This window comes from Aotus nancymaae, unplaced genomic scaffold (assembly GCF_030222135.1).
Source record: "Aotus nancymaae isolate 86718 unplaced genomic scaffold, 86718_ANA_hifiasm-v0.15.2.pri h1tg000053l, whole genome shotgun sequence".
Classification (NCBI taxonomy): Eukaryota; Metazoa; Chordata; class Mammalia; order Primates; family Aotidae; genus Aotus; species Aotus nancymaae.
The window spans coordinates 15,589,612-15,605,099 of NW_026988467.1; the positions used below are offsets into that span (position 1 = coordinate 15,589,612).

At 51.0% G+C, this 15,488-nt stretch overlaps 1 protein-coding gene across 2 annotated transcripts in view; it reads left to right on the forward strand.

Annotated features, from left to right (window-relative positions):
• Positions 1-14,892, forward strand: part of PAX7 (paired box 7) — a 114,995-nt gene extending 100,103 nt beyond the window's left edge. The window contains exons 8-9 of one of the 2 annotated variants that reach the window (XM_012439743.2): positions 1,950-2,196; positions 10,844-14,892. In XM_012439743.2, the coding sequence (XP_012295166.1) occupies positions 1,950-2,196; positions 10,844-10,959 (363 nt within the window). In that variant the 3' untranslated portion in view covers positions 10,960-14,892. The remainder of the gene's footprint in view (positions 1-1,949; positions 2,197-10,843) is intronic. The other variant, XM_012439744.2, reaches the window with a different exon arrangement.
• The last annotated feature ends 596 nt before the right edge of the window (positions 14,893-15,488 follow it).

A 15,488-nucleotide genomic window follows, 5' to 3' on the forward strand; every position in this document is an offset into this window, starting at 1 on the left:
CCCCCAGGGTTGAGGGCATGGGGGAAAGAATCAGGCAGAGGCTCTGCTCAAGGCATTCCAGAGGTCCTAAGCTTCCCCAGAGTAAGGAACCCAGCCCCACTCACTCCCCATTAGCTGCCCAGGAAACACACTACTGCCGGTCCTTGGAGTGAGACCCTCTAAAGTGATCAGATGCCTCAACCTCATTCATTCTTGAGAATCAAACTTGACATTTTGCAGGTGAACTAGGGTCAGGCGAACTGAGCCCTCGGCCTGCTGTGAGATCTAGGGAAGCCACAACCCCTTTCCAGGCCTCAGTTTTTTCATCTGGGAAATGGGCATCCTAGCTCCACTCCACACATCTCAGTGGGGTTTTCAGTTGGGAGATCAAATGAGTTAACTGCTCAGAGACACAGCCGGTAAGTGGAGGAGCTTGGTGTCTGTACCTGGCCCAAAGAATCCATCGATGCCCTCAACTGTGGCCAGGCCTCAATGCCTGTGGAACAGGCCAATCATCATGGCAAAGATAAAAATCTTCAGAAGGTGTCTAGTCGGCAAAACGATCACTGCTTGAATGCCCACAGCCTGCTCTCTTACCCTGGACGGGGAGTCAGGGAACACGACTGTGTAGCCAGCAGGGATTGCCATGAGGTTCTCCGTCTCGGTGCTGGGCAGATTATCAGCAAAGCCAATCCCACCTCATCATATTCAGGGTCTTCCTCTCATAAGGGGTGGTATCACCAGCAGGTCATCAGGGACGTAGGCCCTGCAGGTCAGGTTCACAAGGACCTGCCTCTCCCTCCTGTCCTCTCCCTGCTCTCCTCTGGACTGACCGGGACACTGCCCCCTCACTCTGCAGGGACTCCTGCGGCACCACCCCCTCACCCCCACAGGAAAGCACTGCTTTTCCCCAACCTCTTTCCTGGAGAGCTGGACAGCAGGTGCCACCTCCCTCAGATTTCCCGGACTGCCAGGGATGGCAGGATGCCCTCCTCTGCGTCCTTTGATGGATAAGAGCCTGTATCACTACTCCATGTCTCCATGGTCTTGGCTAGTAGCCTCCCTCACTGGACCCAGACCCTTCCTCCTCCTCTCCCGCCACTGAGGGCAGGGACTGTGGCTCTTTCTCCTCTGAAGTCTTAGAGCCTTCAGCTCTCAGCCTGGGGCCAGAGTCACCATCCATGCCAATTTGTGGAGCAAATAAGTGAGCATCCCAGTAAGTAAACACCGGAACCTACACCCAGGTCCCCTAAGCTGAGTTTCTAGAGACAAGCCGCCCCTGCTAATCTCTGTTGCCAGCTCTGACAGTGAGCTCCTATTTGTGGAACCCGACCAGGCAGGGAAAGAGAGGATGGTCACAGACCTCAGGAGCTGGTAGAATCAAAGGAAGGGACCTGAGAGGCTCTTTGAAAGCATGGCTGAGGGCTTCGGTGTCGGAGGGTCAGGAGCTTCGGGGTCCAGAGAAGTGGTGGGCAGAGAAAGTTGAACACAGTGATGCTGGACAGATCAGAGTCCTGCTGAAATGTTTGTGTTAGAAGATGGGGCATCCTGGTGTAATGGGGGAAGCACAGTTCTCTGAGCTAGGAGAACTCCCTGACTGATGGGAGAGGCATCATTAGCCACTTGGTTCATCCATGCATTCATTCATGCATGCATTCATTCATGCATTCATTCGTTCAATAGACAGGCCCAGGGTGCCCCTTAGAGCCAGGCCCTGAAGCTAGAGTAAGGCCTCACCCAACTCCCAGTGGAAGGAGGACCTCTGGTTCGGGACCTTCCTTCAAGAGAAACACTGAAGACCCGCATAAGGGCACGCAAATCAGGTAAACCAAAGACCTCAAAGCTCCAGAGACTTCAAGGGAACAGCTCCAGCCAAGAGCGGTCCAGGGCCAGCTGGGCATTGTGCCCAGCATGCTCATGTCTCTGGGGTCTGTCGGGTGAGCCTGGCACTAATGACCTTTTCCCCACAGGTGATGAGCATCTTGAGCAACCCCAGCGCGGTGCCCCCGCAGCCACAGGCCGACTTCTCCATCTCCCCGCTGCACGGAGGCCTGGACCCGGCCACCTCCATCTCAGCCAGCTGCAGCCAGAGGGCCGACTCCATCAAGCCCGGAGACAGCCTGCCCACCTCCCAGGCCTACTGCCCACCCACCTACAGCACCACTGGCTACAGCGTGGACCCCGTGGCCGGCTATCAGTACGGCCAGTATGGCCAGAGTGAGTGCTGGTGCCCTGGGCATCCTCCCTCCCCATTTCTTCTCCTCCTCCCCAGGGCCTCCTGCTTATCTGTAGGGAGCTACAAGGTGGTGTCGGGGTGGGGATTGTCCATTTTACAGATGGGAAAATTGAAGTTCAGCCAGAAGGAATAGTTCATCTAAACTGACACTGAACTGGGCAAAACCCAGGACATCTCCTGGCCAAGCCCCTGCTCCCATACTAGGGCTCCAACAGAACTATAATACATGACACAAATATCATTTAACATTTCTAGTGGCCACATTTTAAAATGTAAGAAGAAACAGGACAGGCGTGGTGGCTAGTGCCTGTAATCCCAGCACTTTGGAAGGCTGAGGCTAACGAATCACTTGAGGCCAGGAGTTCAAGACCAGCCTGGTCAACATGGTGAAACTCTGTCTCTACTAAAAATACAATAATTAGCCAGGCGTGATGGCACGCACCTGTAATCCCAGTTACTCAAGTAGGTGAGGCACAAGAATCACTTGAGCCCGGGAAGCGGAGGTTACAGTGAGCCGAGATCATGCCACTATACTCCTATGTGACAGAGTGGCCTGTGTGACAGAGCAAAACTGTCTCAAAAAAACAAAAGAGAAGAAACAATGGAATTATTTTGACTAGCATTTTATTTAACCCAGTACATCCAAAAGGTTATCATTTCAAAATGCAATTCATATATATTTATGGAGATATTTCACATTCTCTTCTTCATGCTAAGTCTTTGGCATCCTATGTGTGTTTTACACTCACAGCCGTTTTAATTCGGACACTGAGTTTTCAACCGAAAGATTCGATCTGTATTTACATTTCATGTAGTTTACAATAGAGAAAATAGACTTATACACCCAAAGTGTTCCAAATTGCAAGTTTTCCAACCACCAAATAACTGAAGATCAGTTTTTAGTTTTGAATGAGTGAAAGTGAAATTGACATTTGAAATTCACTTCCCTGGTTGCACTAGCCACAGTTCAAGTGCTCAATAGCCATGTGCTGCCGGTGGCCATGGTGCGGGACGGCTCAGTGGGAGACCCTGCCCTTTCTGCCTAGGGCATGGGAAAGCTGCGTTTCCAGCTCTCTCCTCGACTCCAGACTCTTCAGTGGTCTCACACATCCATTCCAGCTGCTATCCCCTTGGTGCCTTGCCTTGAGGCAGGGACGGTGGACCCTCAGACCACAGGCTGGAAAATGCAGGCCTGGACATAGCCTCTGCTGCCTGGTAAGGCCAGCAGTGGGGCAGGCCCAGATGCTACAAGGAGCCGGAGGTCACCAGTCACTCTCCTGCCCCACCTCCCTACAAAGCCCTCACCTGCTGGTGTCAAACTAATCAGAAGGGCGTGTGGCAAGAGGGCCAGGCGCCCATCCCCGAGGGTGTCCTCTCCCTGGGCCAGCCTTTCTGACCTCTGCTTCCTGCCCACCCCAACCCACTCCTCCTCACGTGGTGTTGGCTTCCACTGCCAAGTGAGGGCCAGCTGTGTCAGCCTCCACCTCCCAGTTGTGTTCACGACCCTTCCTGTGCATGCACATGCTTGCATATGTGTATGTACACATGTCTATATGGGTGCATGTGAGTACATGTGTCAGGACATGTTAATTCCTGTGCGTGTGTGTGCATGTGTTGTGTGCATGCATTGTGTGCATGCGATGCCTCTGAGTATGTGAGAATCCATGTGTTATTGCATGCATCTTTGCATATATGTGAGTACAGGTGTGTGTCAGTGGGCACGTGTGGGCATATGTGAACACATAGGACTGTTCACATGCATGCACATAAATGAGCATATTGTGCACATGTGATGTCACATCTGTATGTATGAACACACATGTGCACACATATGTATGTGTCTGCTTAAACAAATATGTTTAAATGTCCATTCAAGTCTGTACATATGTTTGTGTCTTTATGTGTGCCTGCACTTTTTGTATGCATATGTCAATATGTAGATATGTATAATGAACATGCATGTGGGTATATAGATGTATGTTAGTGTGCAAATGTGTGACTGTATGAACATGTGTATAGCTATGCATTGAGGCATGTACACATGCTTGAGTGTGTCTGTGATTGTGTGTTTGGGAGTACCTGTGTGTGGACACATACCCTCTATGTGCCGTGTATAAATGGGGGTGCGTGTATGTTTGGGCATGTCATAGGTGTGGCCATGAGCACATGTGTATGGATGTACATCTGGGTGTAGACATATACCATGTCTGTGTGTATAACTCTGTGCATGTGTGTGTGTGTGTGAGTGTGTGCATGGGAGTATGCATGTATATTTGAGAGCAGGGAGCATGCATGTGCTTGGGAGTGTTTCCAGAGGGTCCCAGGGCGACCTCCTGACCCAGCCCATGTTCCTGGGCATGGAGCGGGACACACATGCTCTTGATAAAGATTTTAGAGTGACCTCAGCTGCAGCAGCAGCCCCGGCCTGGGGCAGGCGTTAGTCACACCCGAGCTCGGTGCCCTGCTCCCGGGGCGCCTGCTCAATTCGGAAATAAAATTAACCCCAAAGTCAGCATGGGGGTGGCAGGGGAGGGGATCAAAAGGGAAGAGGCCTAGGAGGCGAGAAAGGAGGGTTTGTTCACCTCTTGCTTGGGCAAAGCCAGGCAGAGCAGTTTCCTCCCCCCTCCCCCAACTCCATTTTTCTCTTTTCCATCCTCTCCTTCCACTCCCTTCTCCTCCTCTCATGCCCCTTCCAGCTCCACTCCTGCTGCCCTCGCTTCTCCAGGAAGAGCTCAGTGCTCTTCCCGGCCACATTCTCCAGCCCTCCCCAAAGCGAGCCCTACACAGATCCCACCTGACCCCACAGAGACTCCGGACCTGAGCTGGGAGGGAAGGGCTGGAGGAAAAGTCCGCTCCTCTGACATCAATTAGTGCGGGCAAGCCACACACTTGCCTCTCTGAGCCTCAGTCTTCCCATCTGTGAAATGGAGGCCACAGAGTAGACTTAGCCATCTCAAAGTGTTTCCATTGCACCACCTCCTCTCCTGTGGCATTTTGCAGGCCCAGAGACACATTGTCTTCCCACTAACCACTTGCGCCACACCTCTCGGCAACTGAACACGTCTGTGGCTGAGACGCCCAGCATGTGTGCAGGAGTCCCATGTCCCGGACAGTGCCTGTGCATGCCCAGGTCCACCTGTCCTCCGCTGACACCTGTCCTCTGCCCAGCTTCATCCTCTAGGGCACTGGGCAAAATGCGTGCTCCTCATTCATGTAATTCTCTGAATTATTTGTCCCCAAGTTACAGATGCAAACACGAGGCTCAGAGAGGCTAGGTAGCTTTTCCAAAATTCCACACCATGGCAATGGTGGACCCAAAGTCTCCTAATTTCAAGCCACAGATTTGTGGAGGCCACTCAGCAACAATACACACCTGAGCCCACCCACGTGTGGATTCACATCCACGGCTTCACAGACGCCTGCATATGGACAGATGCACCACAGAGAGAGGAGTTTATATGTGAGTGTTCACTAATGTGTGTACACATGCAGCCTTAAGATATAAACACACGAAATGTGCGTGTGTAAAGGAAGGAGGGATGACTGTTTATTGAGCATCTACTATGGGTCTGGCGTGTCATCCTCACACCACCCTATGTAGCGCATGCGGTTATTCCCATTGGACAGATGAGGAAATGGGATCTCAGAGAGGCTGTGTGCCCGATGTCACCCGGCGGCTCATACTGATGTGTACACAGCCACACCTGCAGCCCGTCCCTGGAGAGCCACCTTCAGGTGTGCACAGAACGAACATACACATGGGCCAAACCCTTAGGCCCCCGAGTCCTCCTCCTCCTCTCCTGGGGCCTCTCCTCTTCCCAGGGACACCTTCGCTCCTTCTTTTCCTGCTCTGACTATTGTCCATCCACCTGTCTGCCTCCCCTCGTCCCTGGAGGGTTAGAGGCAGGGGCCCAGGGATGGGGCACACGGCAGATTAATATGGCCCTGGTGTTCCCAGAGGCCAGGGCCGTACTAATGATGGGGCTGATAGAACGCAGAAGTGTGAAAAGAATTTTAATAGATCTGACAAGTCTAATAAGAATTTGTGTCTAGAAGGGTCCTCCTCTGGGGCTGCGGGCTGACGAGGCGCTGACGGCTGAGATTGTTTACCAGTTGGCACCACCACCACATCTCCTGCCAACTCCCGATTAATCTAATTTGAGACATTTAGAGCCCAGGCGCGGGCGCGAGGCAGAGGAGGGGAGATACAGAGAAACAGAGGGACAGGGAGGGCCATTGACGGAGACCATAATGAGAAATGTTACAGCCCTGGCCTTGACGGCCCCTCGGCTCCACCCCAGGGAGAGGCAGGCTCTGCGGCCTGTTGGGTGCCCTTGAAGTTGGCAGGTCACTGGGAAAGTTTCCTTGGCTACCTAGACAGGGCCTGGCAAGCTCCTACTGTGCACTGGGCCACGGGCTGGTCGCTGGGAGAGGCTGACAAGGAGAAGTCACACAGAGTGACCAGAGGCACAGGCTGGACCAGTGCAGGTTCCTCCATGTCATGCACTGCCTATGACTCTGGGCCAGCGACCTCTCTGTGCCTCAGTTTCCACATTTATAGAAGGAGAACGCTCATACCTGAAGCATGGGGCTGTCGAAAGAAATAGAGGTAGTCATGCCTGCCAGCACACAGTAAGTAGGTGGGCCATACGTGAGGGTGCTCGCTTTGGTGTTCTCATTATTATTCAAAGCCAGCGAAAACTAGAACTACCGTATTTATCCAAAGTATAGGAATCAGTGTAGCAAAGGAGTACCTGCACTCCCATGTTTATTGCAACACCATTCACAATGGCCAAGATACGGAATTAACCTAAGTACCCATCAATAGATGAATGGATAAAGAAAATAGTGTATAGATTCCCAGTAGAGTACTATTCAGCCAGAAAAAAGAATAAGATTCTGTCATCCGCAGCAACGTGGATGGAACTGCAGGTCCTTTTATTAAGTAACATAAGCCAGGGACAGAATGACAAACATACATATTCTCATATGGGGAGCTAAGAAGGTTGATCTCATGGAGATAGAGAGTCGAACGATGTTTACTAGAGGCAGGGAAGCAGGGAGGGGGATGAAGAGGTTGGTGAACCAGTGCAAACATACAGTTAGATAGAAGGAGAAAGCTCTAGTGTTTGATAACAGAGTAGGTGACTACAGCTAACAGCAATGTATTGTATATTTCACAATAGCTAGAAGAGAGGACTTGAAATGTTCCCAACACACAGAAATGATAAATACTGGGCCAGGTGCGGTGGCTCACGCCTGTAAATCCAGCACTTTGGGAGGCCAAGACAGGCGGATCACCTGAGGTCAGGAGTTTGAGACCAGCCTGGCCAACATGGTGAAACCCCGTCCCTACTAAAAAATGCAAAAATTAGCCAGGTGTAGTGGTGGGCACCTGTAATTCCAGCTACTCGGGAGGCTGAAGCAGGAGAATTGCTTGAGCCCGGGAGGCAGAGGTTGCAGTAAGCCGAGATTGTGCCACTGCACTCCAGTCTGGGTGACAGAGCGAGACTCCATTTCAAGAAAAAGAAAAAAGAAAAGAAATAATAAATACTGAAGGTGATGGATTCCCTAAACAGCCTGACTTGATCATTACGCATTCTATGCATGTAGCAAAGCATCACATGTACCCCAATAAATACGTACAAATATTATGTATCGATTGTTTAAAAAGCCAGAGCTCTCAGCCCACCCACAGGAGTAGCTGGAGAGGTTGGCGTGAGAGGCTGGCATGGTGTGAAATAAGGTGGGAAGGCAGCGGCTGCTGAGACTCAGGGAAAGGGTCACCTGTCTTGGCGGTGTGCCCTTGGACACATCGCTTACAGTGCCTGGAGCAGAACATGGGATCAATGCAGAATTTGGGGTGTAGAGTACCTCATGCACTCTAAAGTGTGCATGTACAAAGGGTTATTCTCTAGGAGCATGCAGGGGTGGCTGGGAGCTAGGTTCCCAGGGAGACGGCCTGGGTTTGAATCCTGACTCCACAACTTATGAACTGTGTGATCTTCGAAGTGCAGCAGTCTCTCGGGGCCTCAGTTCCATCATCTGTAAGATGCCGATACCACCACTACCAGCCTCACAGAATTGTGAGAACTAAATGAAAATGACCACAAAGTGCTTCTAACAGGACCGGCAGAAGCAGGCTCTCTGTAAACATTGGCTCCTCCTCTTTCCATTCCTACTGTCACTCTAAGAATGAGCCTTCTTAACGGAGTGGACGCTGGAGCCCGGGGAGGGTGGGCTCCAGGTAGCAGAGTTGGTGTGGCCAGGGCTGCATGGTCCCTGCAAGGCCAGAGATGGGAATGACCCTAACCCCATGCAGAGCAAGGGGCAGACCCAAGGCAGGGCCAGGCTGGCTGCCACCGCCTCTGCTCTACCAACTGGGAGCCTGGAGGCCAAGTGACTTCAGAGGAAGGTTGGCAGCCCTCAGGGGCTCAGCTCAGACCCTAAGCAGGCTTAACTTTTCACTCATCACCCACCCTGCATCCTGGGAAGCAGAGGGGCACAGGGTTCAGACATTCCAGAGAGACCCCCGGGCATCTGCACATCCTTTGAGAATGTCGCGGGCCCAGCCCCTGCATGCTCCGTAACCCACATCGTAAAGATCACTGTCTCACCTCATCCTGAGAGCAGCAGCCCCAGAGGAGGCTGGACTTTGTTTTCTCCCTTCTGCAGACAAGGAAACAGTCCTAGAGAGGTCAAGGGATGCGCCCAGGGCCACATGAGTGGGAGGTAACTGGAACTGCAGCCACCTCATCTGCTGCTCCATCCCTCCTGCCCTGATCAAAGGCCACGTTTGCTTACTAAATCCCAATCCTAGTCTTCTGCCGCTTCCAAACCCACATCTCTTGAGCTCACAATGTGGCAGCACGGTACTAGCTAGCCACTTTGTATGCATTTCTCCTTTATCCTTCATAACAGCTCCTCAGATGGATGTTGTTATGATCCCATTTCACAGACAAGGAAACTGAAGTTTGAATAGATGAGGTGGTATGCCCCAAACCTCACGCTAAGAGTTGGCATGTGCAGGATTTGAACCTCCGTCATTTGAACCACTAGGCAATACGGCCTCCCATGGCTCAGTGATTGGCACTCCCTGGCCTCGTCTCAGGCCGTGCCTATCACCTTTTGGCTTCACCCACCTGCCCTAGGCAGAAACCTCCAACCTTGGGGAAGCATGTAGAGTGCCATAGGGTCCCCTGTGGGGAGGTAATAGAACAAGTGTTGAACCAGGCCTCATAATTCCTAATGCAGTGTTCTTTCCATCCTCCTCTTGCTTCTGGACCCTACAGATTCCAGGGATTTGGACTGGCCATGGCCACATACCCCAGCTTGGGAAGCCCCCATCCCTGTGTCTCTGGAGGGCTTGGCCACACCCCAGTCAAATCATTTAGTCAGGGCTGATTTCTGCTGTGACCTCAGATAGGCAGAATCAGTATAGTCAAGACAGAACACATGTACGTGCAGGTCAGGAGTCATCCCTGCACATACACACAGAGAGGCAGGTACCTGGCTCAGTTGGAACTCACCCGTCCATAGTACCTGCACATGCATTGGCATTCCCAAGGTTCATCTATTCACATAGGTGCACACAACTCACACACATATGTGCACATGTGTGTGCAACGTTGCTCTTGTGTGGACATTCATGTGCAGGCCAATTATTCAAGGAGATTCTTGTTTCCGCTGTTCACACACACAAATATGCACCACTCTCAGGCTCAGACACTCATCTGTCTCCTCTGGGTGACCAGAAGGACAGAGCTGTTGGTCTCAGCTCTCCTGGCTTCTTCTGCGTGGATCCCTCAGTTCACCCTCAGCCACTCTGGCTTTGCAGCAGAGGTCTTGCTTTGCCTTATCTGTAAGCTGAGCACAGACAGAGAAAACAGAGAGACCTTGCCCTAATCATTGACTGGACTCAGGGACTCACAGGGCCTCCTCCACAGCAGGAATATGTAGTGGGTTTGTTAAGGGGTGGCAAATTATTTGCCCAGCAATGTGGATAATCTTCTGTGCCTCCCTAGGAACTTACCAGAGAGCTGGGCACACAATGTATTAAATAGATATTTGCCAAATAATTGGAGAGGAGGTGAGAGAAAGAGCTTCATGAAGAGATAGATAGATAGATGGATGGATGGATAGATGCATGGATGGAAGGGAAGGATGAGTGGATAGAAGGATGGGTGGATGGATGGATGGATGGATGGAAGATGGATAGAAGGATGGATAGATAGATAGATAGATGCATGGATGGAAGGGAAGGATGAGTGCATAGAAGGATGGGTGGATGGATGGATGGATGGATGGATGGATGGATGGGGGATGGAGAGAAGGATGGATAGATAGATAGATGCATGGATGGAAGGGAAGGATGAGTGGATAGAAGGATGGTTGGATGGATGGATGGATGGATGGATGGATAAATGGACAGAATGGATGGGTGGGTGGATGCATGGATATGGCTGGATGGATGAGAGAATGAGTGGATAGAAGGATGGAAGGATAATGGATGGATGCAAGAACAGATGGATAGACAGAGGATGGATGAATTGATAGATGGATTTAGAGTGAATGGAAGAATAAACAAAAAGAACCTCAATTTCTAGGAGATTCTCTTCTTTTTTCCAGCTGCTGTTGATTACCTGGCCAAAAACGTGAGCCTCTCCACCCAGCGTCGCATGAAGCTCGGGGAGCACTCTGCTGTGCTGGGACTCCTGCCTGTGGAAACTGGACAGGCCTACTAGGGCCCCCGGGGCGACTTGCCCCCACCCAATTCCCAGCCCAAGCCTAACTGACCCCTGAGCCTCCCAGACTTGCTCCTTCATCCCCCTGGGGTCCCAGGAGGCCAGGAAAGGAGCCCACCCGCTTCTCATCACCGGCCCCCTGGAGGTAGACAGCCAGCTTGTCACTCACCTGTTGGTTAGGGATCCAGAGTGATGCCCTTGGAGTCTGCTCCCCACTCTCCCCCAGGAGGGTTTCTGGTTGTCCTGCAGCCCTCCCCATCAAATCCCATGGTGGCCTCTGTGCCAACACAGGCATGGAGATCGAGGCCTGCCCTAAACACCTGGGGCACCCAGAGGAGGACAGTGCCTGAGAGGAGGCCCTGCAGCCCTTTGGACCCAGCTCCAGTGGGTGCCCTAGCTAGAGGTGGAGGTGAAGCTTTCAGGGCTGCTCTCAGCTGGATGTACTGGGAGCCAGCCTTCCAAGGTAGGTCTCTGGTTCAGTGTCAGAACCACAGCCCTTTCCTCCTCTAGACATTGGGACTCCGGCAATGAGGGGACCCTGGCTCTGGGGTCTTCCCAGGGGAGTCAGCAGGGGGACAGTCTCACTCCCACCCAGAAATTTGAAGGACTTCAGAACACTCCTCCCACACCTCTACTGGGTGCAAAGGGAAATCTAGCACAGGCAGGGAGACTGAGGAGGCCAGGAAGAGGCTTAACCAGAGGGCAGGACCATGTGGGGTTGGGGCTTGTCAGACACGGGCCCACCCAGGTTACAAGGACCCAACTCAGGCATCTAGAAGCAGAGGGCTCTTAGCCTGAAGCCCAAGTTCCCACCATGTCCACCCCACCTAGGGCCTGGGGAGCCCACAGAACTTTTCAATTTCCTCATTAGCTGGATCAGATGAGATGGAGAGGGGATCAAGTCTTGAGGATACGTGAGTGGAGGAGCATGAAGTGGGCTCAGAAGGGGCTCTCATAACCAGGTCCCTTTGCTTGTGGGAGGGCAAGCCTTTGTTGCCCAAGGCTTCAGCTCTGCCTACAAGTCCATACCCCAGGGAGTTGAGATTTTGCCCAAAGCCTCCTGCAGAGATCCATGCCCATGCTCACCATGTCCCATCCTCTAGGAAGAGGCCTCCATCTTCCCCACACCCCTTTCAGCTTCTGGGGATGCAGAGAGCAACCCTCAGAGCTTTGGAGGAGGGTTCTAGACTGGGCAGGGATTGTTTGCCCCACAGACAAGACTACAGATTCCCCCTGGCATGTCGGTAGGGACATATCCCACTGTCCCACCCAAAGTGGCATCTTTCCATGTTACCTCCCTCTTGGTCAAGGAGCGTCTGTCTCCTGATCCAGCTCAGCTGAGCTGGGGCAGCTGGGGCCAGTTTTCAAGCTACCACCCCTAAGCAGAGGAAGATGTCAACAGTTCCAGAGCAGAGGGAAGAGGCAGCTTCCTTGACCACACCAGCGGCCTCCTGAAGTACCATTCTCTTAAGAGTTGGGACCTTGAGAGGGTGATTCAAACCCCAGATTCCCCCTCCCTGGGAACTTTTTACCACCTTTACCTACTTATCAAAATCATATTCATCTTTACCGTCACTGTAATCCACATTCCATCACCGTTATCAGGCGCTGCTGGGTACAAAGTACTTGGGATGGGAGACACAGCACTGAATTCACAAACACTGGACCAAATTGCTTGTCCCCACCTGGGTTCATGAGGCCACCTCTTTGCTCAATCCATGCCTCTTGCCCTCAGCCAACAAGACATTCCTAGAGGGAAGGGCTGGTGCTCTGGGAGTCAATCTGAGTTCCTCCTTCCTGGGGAGCTGGTTTGGCAAGATTCTGGAACACTCACCTGCATGGATGTCACCTCTGTGACAAACGCTCACCCGCTCCTCATCTTCAGAGTCAGTGATATCAAGCCTTTCCTGGACCATAACCAGGTTGGTTCATAACTCTGGTTTAGAGGAACCTATGAACAACTGGGACAAACAGACTCTTTGGTAGCAGCGGACACATGTGACCCATCAAGGTCAACCAAGATTGCAACTGGAGCATCCACTGCAGGAGACCTTTGGTTCTTCAAACTCGGGCAAAAAAAAAAAAAGACTCTGTTGTCCCTTGGTAGCCCAGTCCCTGCTTTTATAGCTATTACAGCAGAAAGCAGCTCTTCCTGAAGACCAAATATTCTTCATCCACATTCCCTGAACGGTCAGTCCTTCCCCCGGAGGCCTGGCTCAGAAAGTGTCTGAGTGTCCTGACACCCTCTGCGACTCAGGAGCAGAGATCTCAGGCAGGTGACATCAAAACCACCCAGCCCCACTCCCAGGAGGTGACATTTCCGTGCTAGGACCAATCCCAGACATCTGGCCCCGATGGTGAAATGGAACTAAGACCTGCTTGGAAATAAACCAAATGATTTCTCATGATGTTGAAGATAAGTTCTCCCAAGCCACCGTCTTGGTAGAAAATGGGACTTATTCCTTGAGGGCCGCCCCCCTTCAGAAAGAGGCCCTTGACCCTGATAAGTTCTCTCTAAAACCTATATACTAATGTGTCTGGCCAACTTGGGCTATAAAATTCAGCCTTGTGTTGGCAGCTCAAAACAGCACCAGAGAGGTGATGTTGGACGGAAGACACAAGGCCTCCATGTCTCTGGGGCTGAGCACAGCCTAAGAAAGAAGGCCTGGGTTTCAGCGGCCAGGCTGTCCCAGAAACAACCCCCATCCATCCCTGTAAATAGAGTCTGTAGCAAAATAAGAGCTGCTTCCTACAACTTAATCACAAGTCGCTGTTGGTCCTCTCTGAGGAGGGCTCTCTTTTGAGTTCATTGTACATTAGTTGGAAATGTGGTGACGTGCTGTTCGTTTATAGAAAGTTGACTTTTTATAAATATATATATATACTAAAAAAGGAAAGAAATCCCCCACAGTGCGTGTCGTGCTAGTGCCAGGAACCATCTATAGGGATATATCTTCATATCGTGTGTTTCAAATTATGCATTCCAGGCTCTGTTGGGTTCTTTCATTCTTGTTCTTTTATTTTTCCATTTGATATTTCTCTCTGACTATATAAAGAAAAAAAGAAGTGATGTGTAAGAACCAACCTATGCTTTTATACTTCCATTTGATACTTGATTTACCTTTGTTGTTCTTTTGCCAGAGGAACATGAAAGGGCAGAGCAAACAGAGAACTAGGGGGATAAGAGAGAAGGAAAGGAGGATGGAGAGAGAGGTTTGCCCAGAAGGAAAATGAAAAGAGTCAGACTGGAAATCTGACTCTGGCTTAAGAACAGGACCGGTCCCAGACTTTGACCACACTGTCAGCATCCAGTGTTTTAAGATGGAGTTGGTGAAGCATCCAAGATTTTGGATCCTGGGACTCGGTGAAACTCTATTACCCAACTAAGAAGATGTTCTCTAGGGCCTCTCTCAGGCTGATGTTCTTCTCATCAAGCTCCCGAATGTGTCCCGCACTATTGGACACTTTTTGGGGGTACACAGGTCTTCTCTCCTCCCCTCCTGCAGAGGCACCAAACCAAGACCAAATGGGGGTTCTCTAGCCGCCAACTTGAAAAGCTCCGAGACTTCTGTGTATTTGATGCTTCTTCAAGTCAACGCTGACATGGCCAATTCCCTGACCTGGGAAATATCTACATAGTACTCTAGATCATTCCTCCTTCCTAGTAACTGCAACTTTGTTGCTTCCGTGTTTGACTCAGCCATTTCCCCCATGCGGAAGTGAGTGGGTGTGCGTGAGAGTGTGAGTGGGGCGTGTGTGTGGGCGTGTGGGTGTGAGGTGTGTGTTTAAATATAATCACACCATAATTTATTCAGCTATATGGAGTAGTAGACTAGAAAGAGAAACTGGTATTTGCTTTAACTACCTGCTGCTTGTAAGCGCTTCCTCTGTAACTCAGGCGTAACTGTTATACATTAAAAGAAATTAAAAGCATTTTGAAGATTTCGTGTACTCAATTGATTGTCATTTGGATTGCTCCAAAAGGGACTCTGAGGGGTGTCCAAGAAGCCTTTGTACCTAATACAGAGGATCAGGGTAGAAACTATGTTTCTGTTGCTCCCTACTGGATCCTCTAGGGCCAAGCAGCTGCGAGGCTTCTAGTGAATGCCTGATCGATATTTGATCAATGGATGCCGTTGCTTTAAGCCTCTCTATGAGCTCATAGAAACAGTACGGTGTCAAAAAATAAGGTGAAACTTTAGTCCTTTTCACCGGAACAAACTTTTCCTGCCGCTAAGCATAGAACCCTCGGTGGCTCTCTCTCATTACACAAGATGTAGGAGGTAGAAGAGAGCTCAGAAACTTACATATTGCTTAGAAGCATACGGGGATTCTCGGGCAATTTTCTGTTTTTGTGCTTTTTAGAAATGGGGTCTTGCTATGTTGTCCAGGTTGGAGTGCAAGGCTATTCACAGGTGTCATCACAGCACACTGCAGCCTTGAACTCCTGGGCTCAAACAATCTTCCTGTCTCAGCATCTTGAGTCGCTGGGACTACCAGTGTGCCTGGCTCTTTTTGAATTATTGATG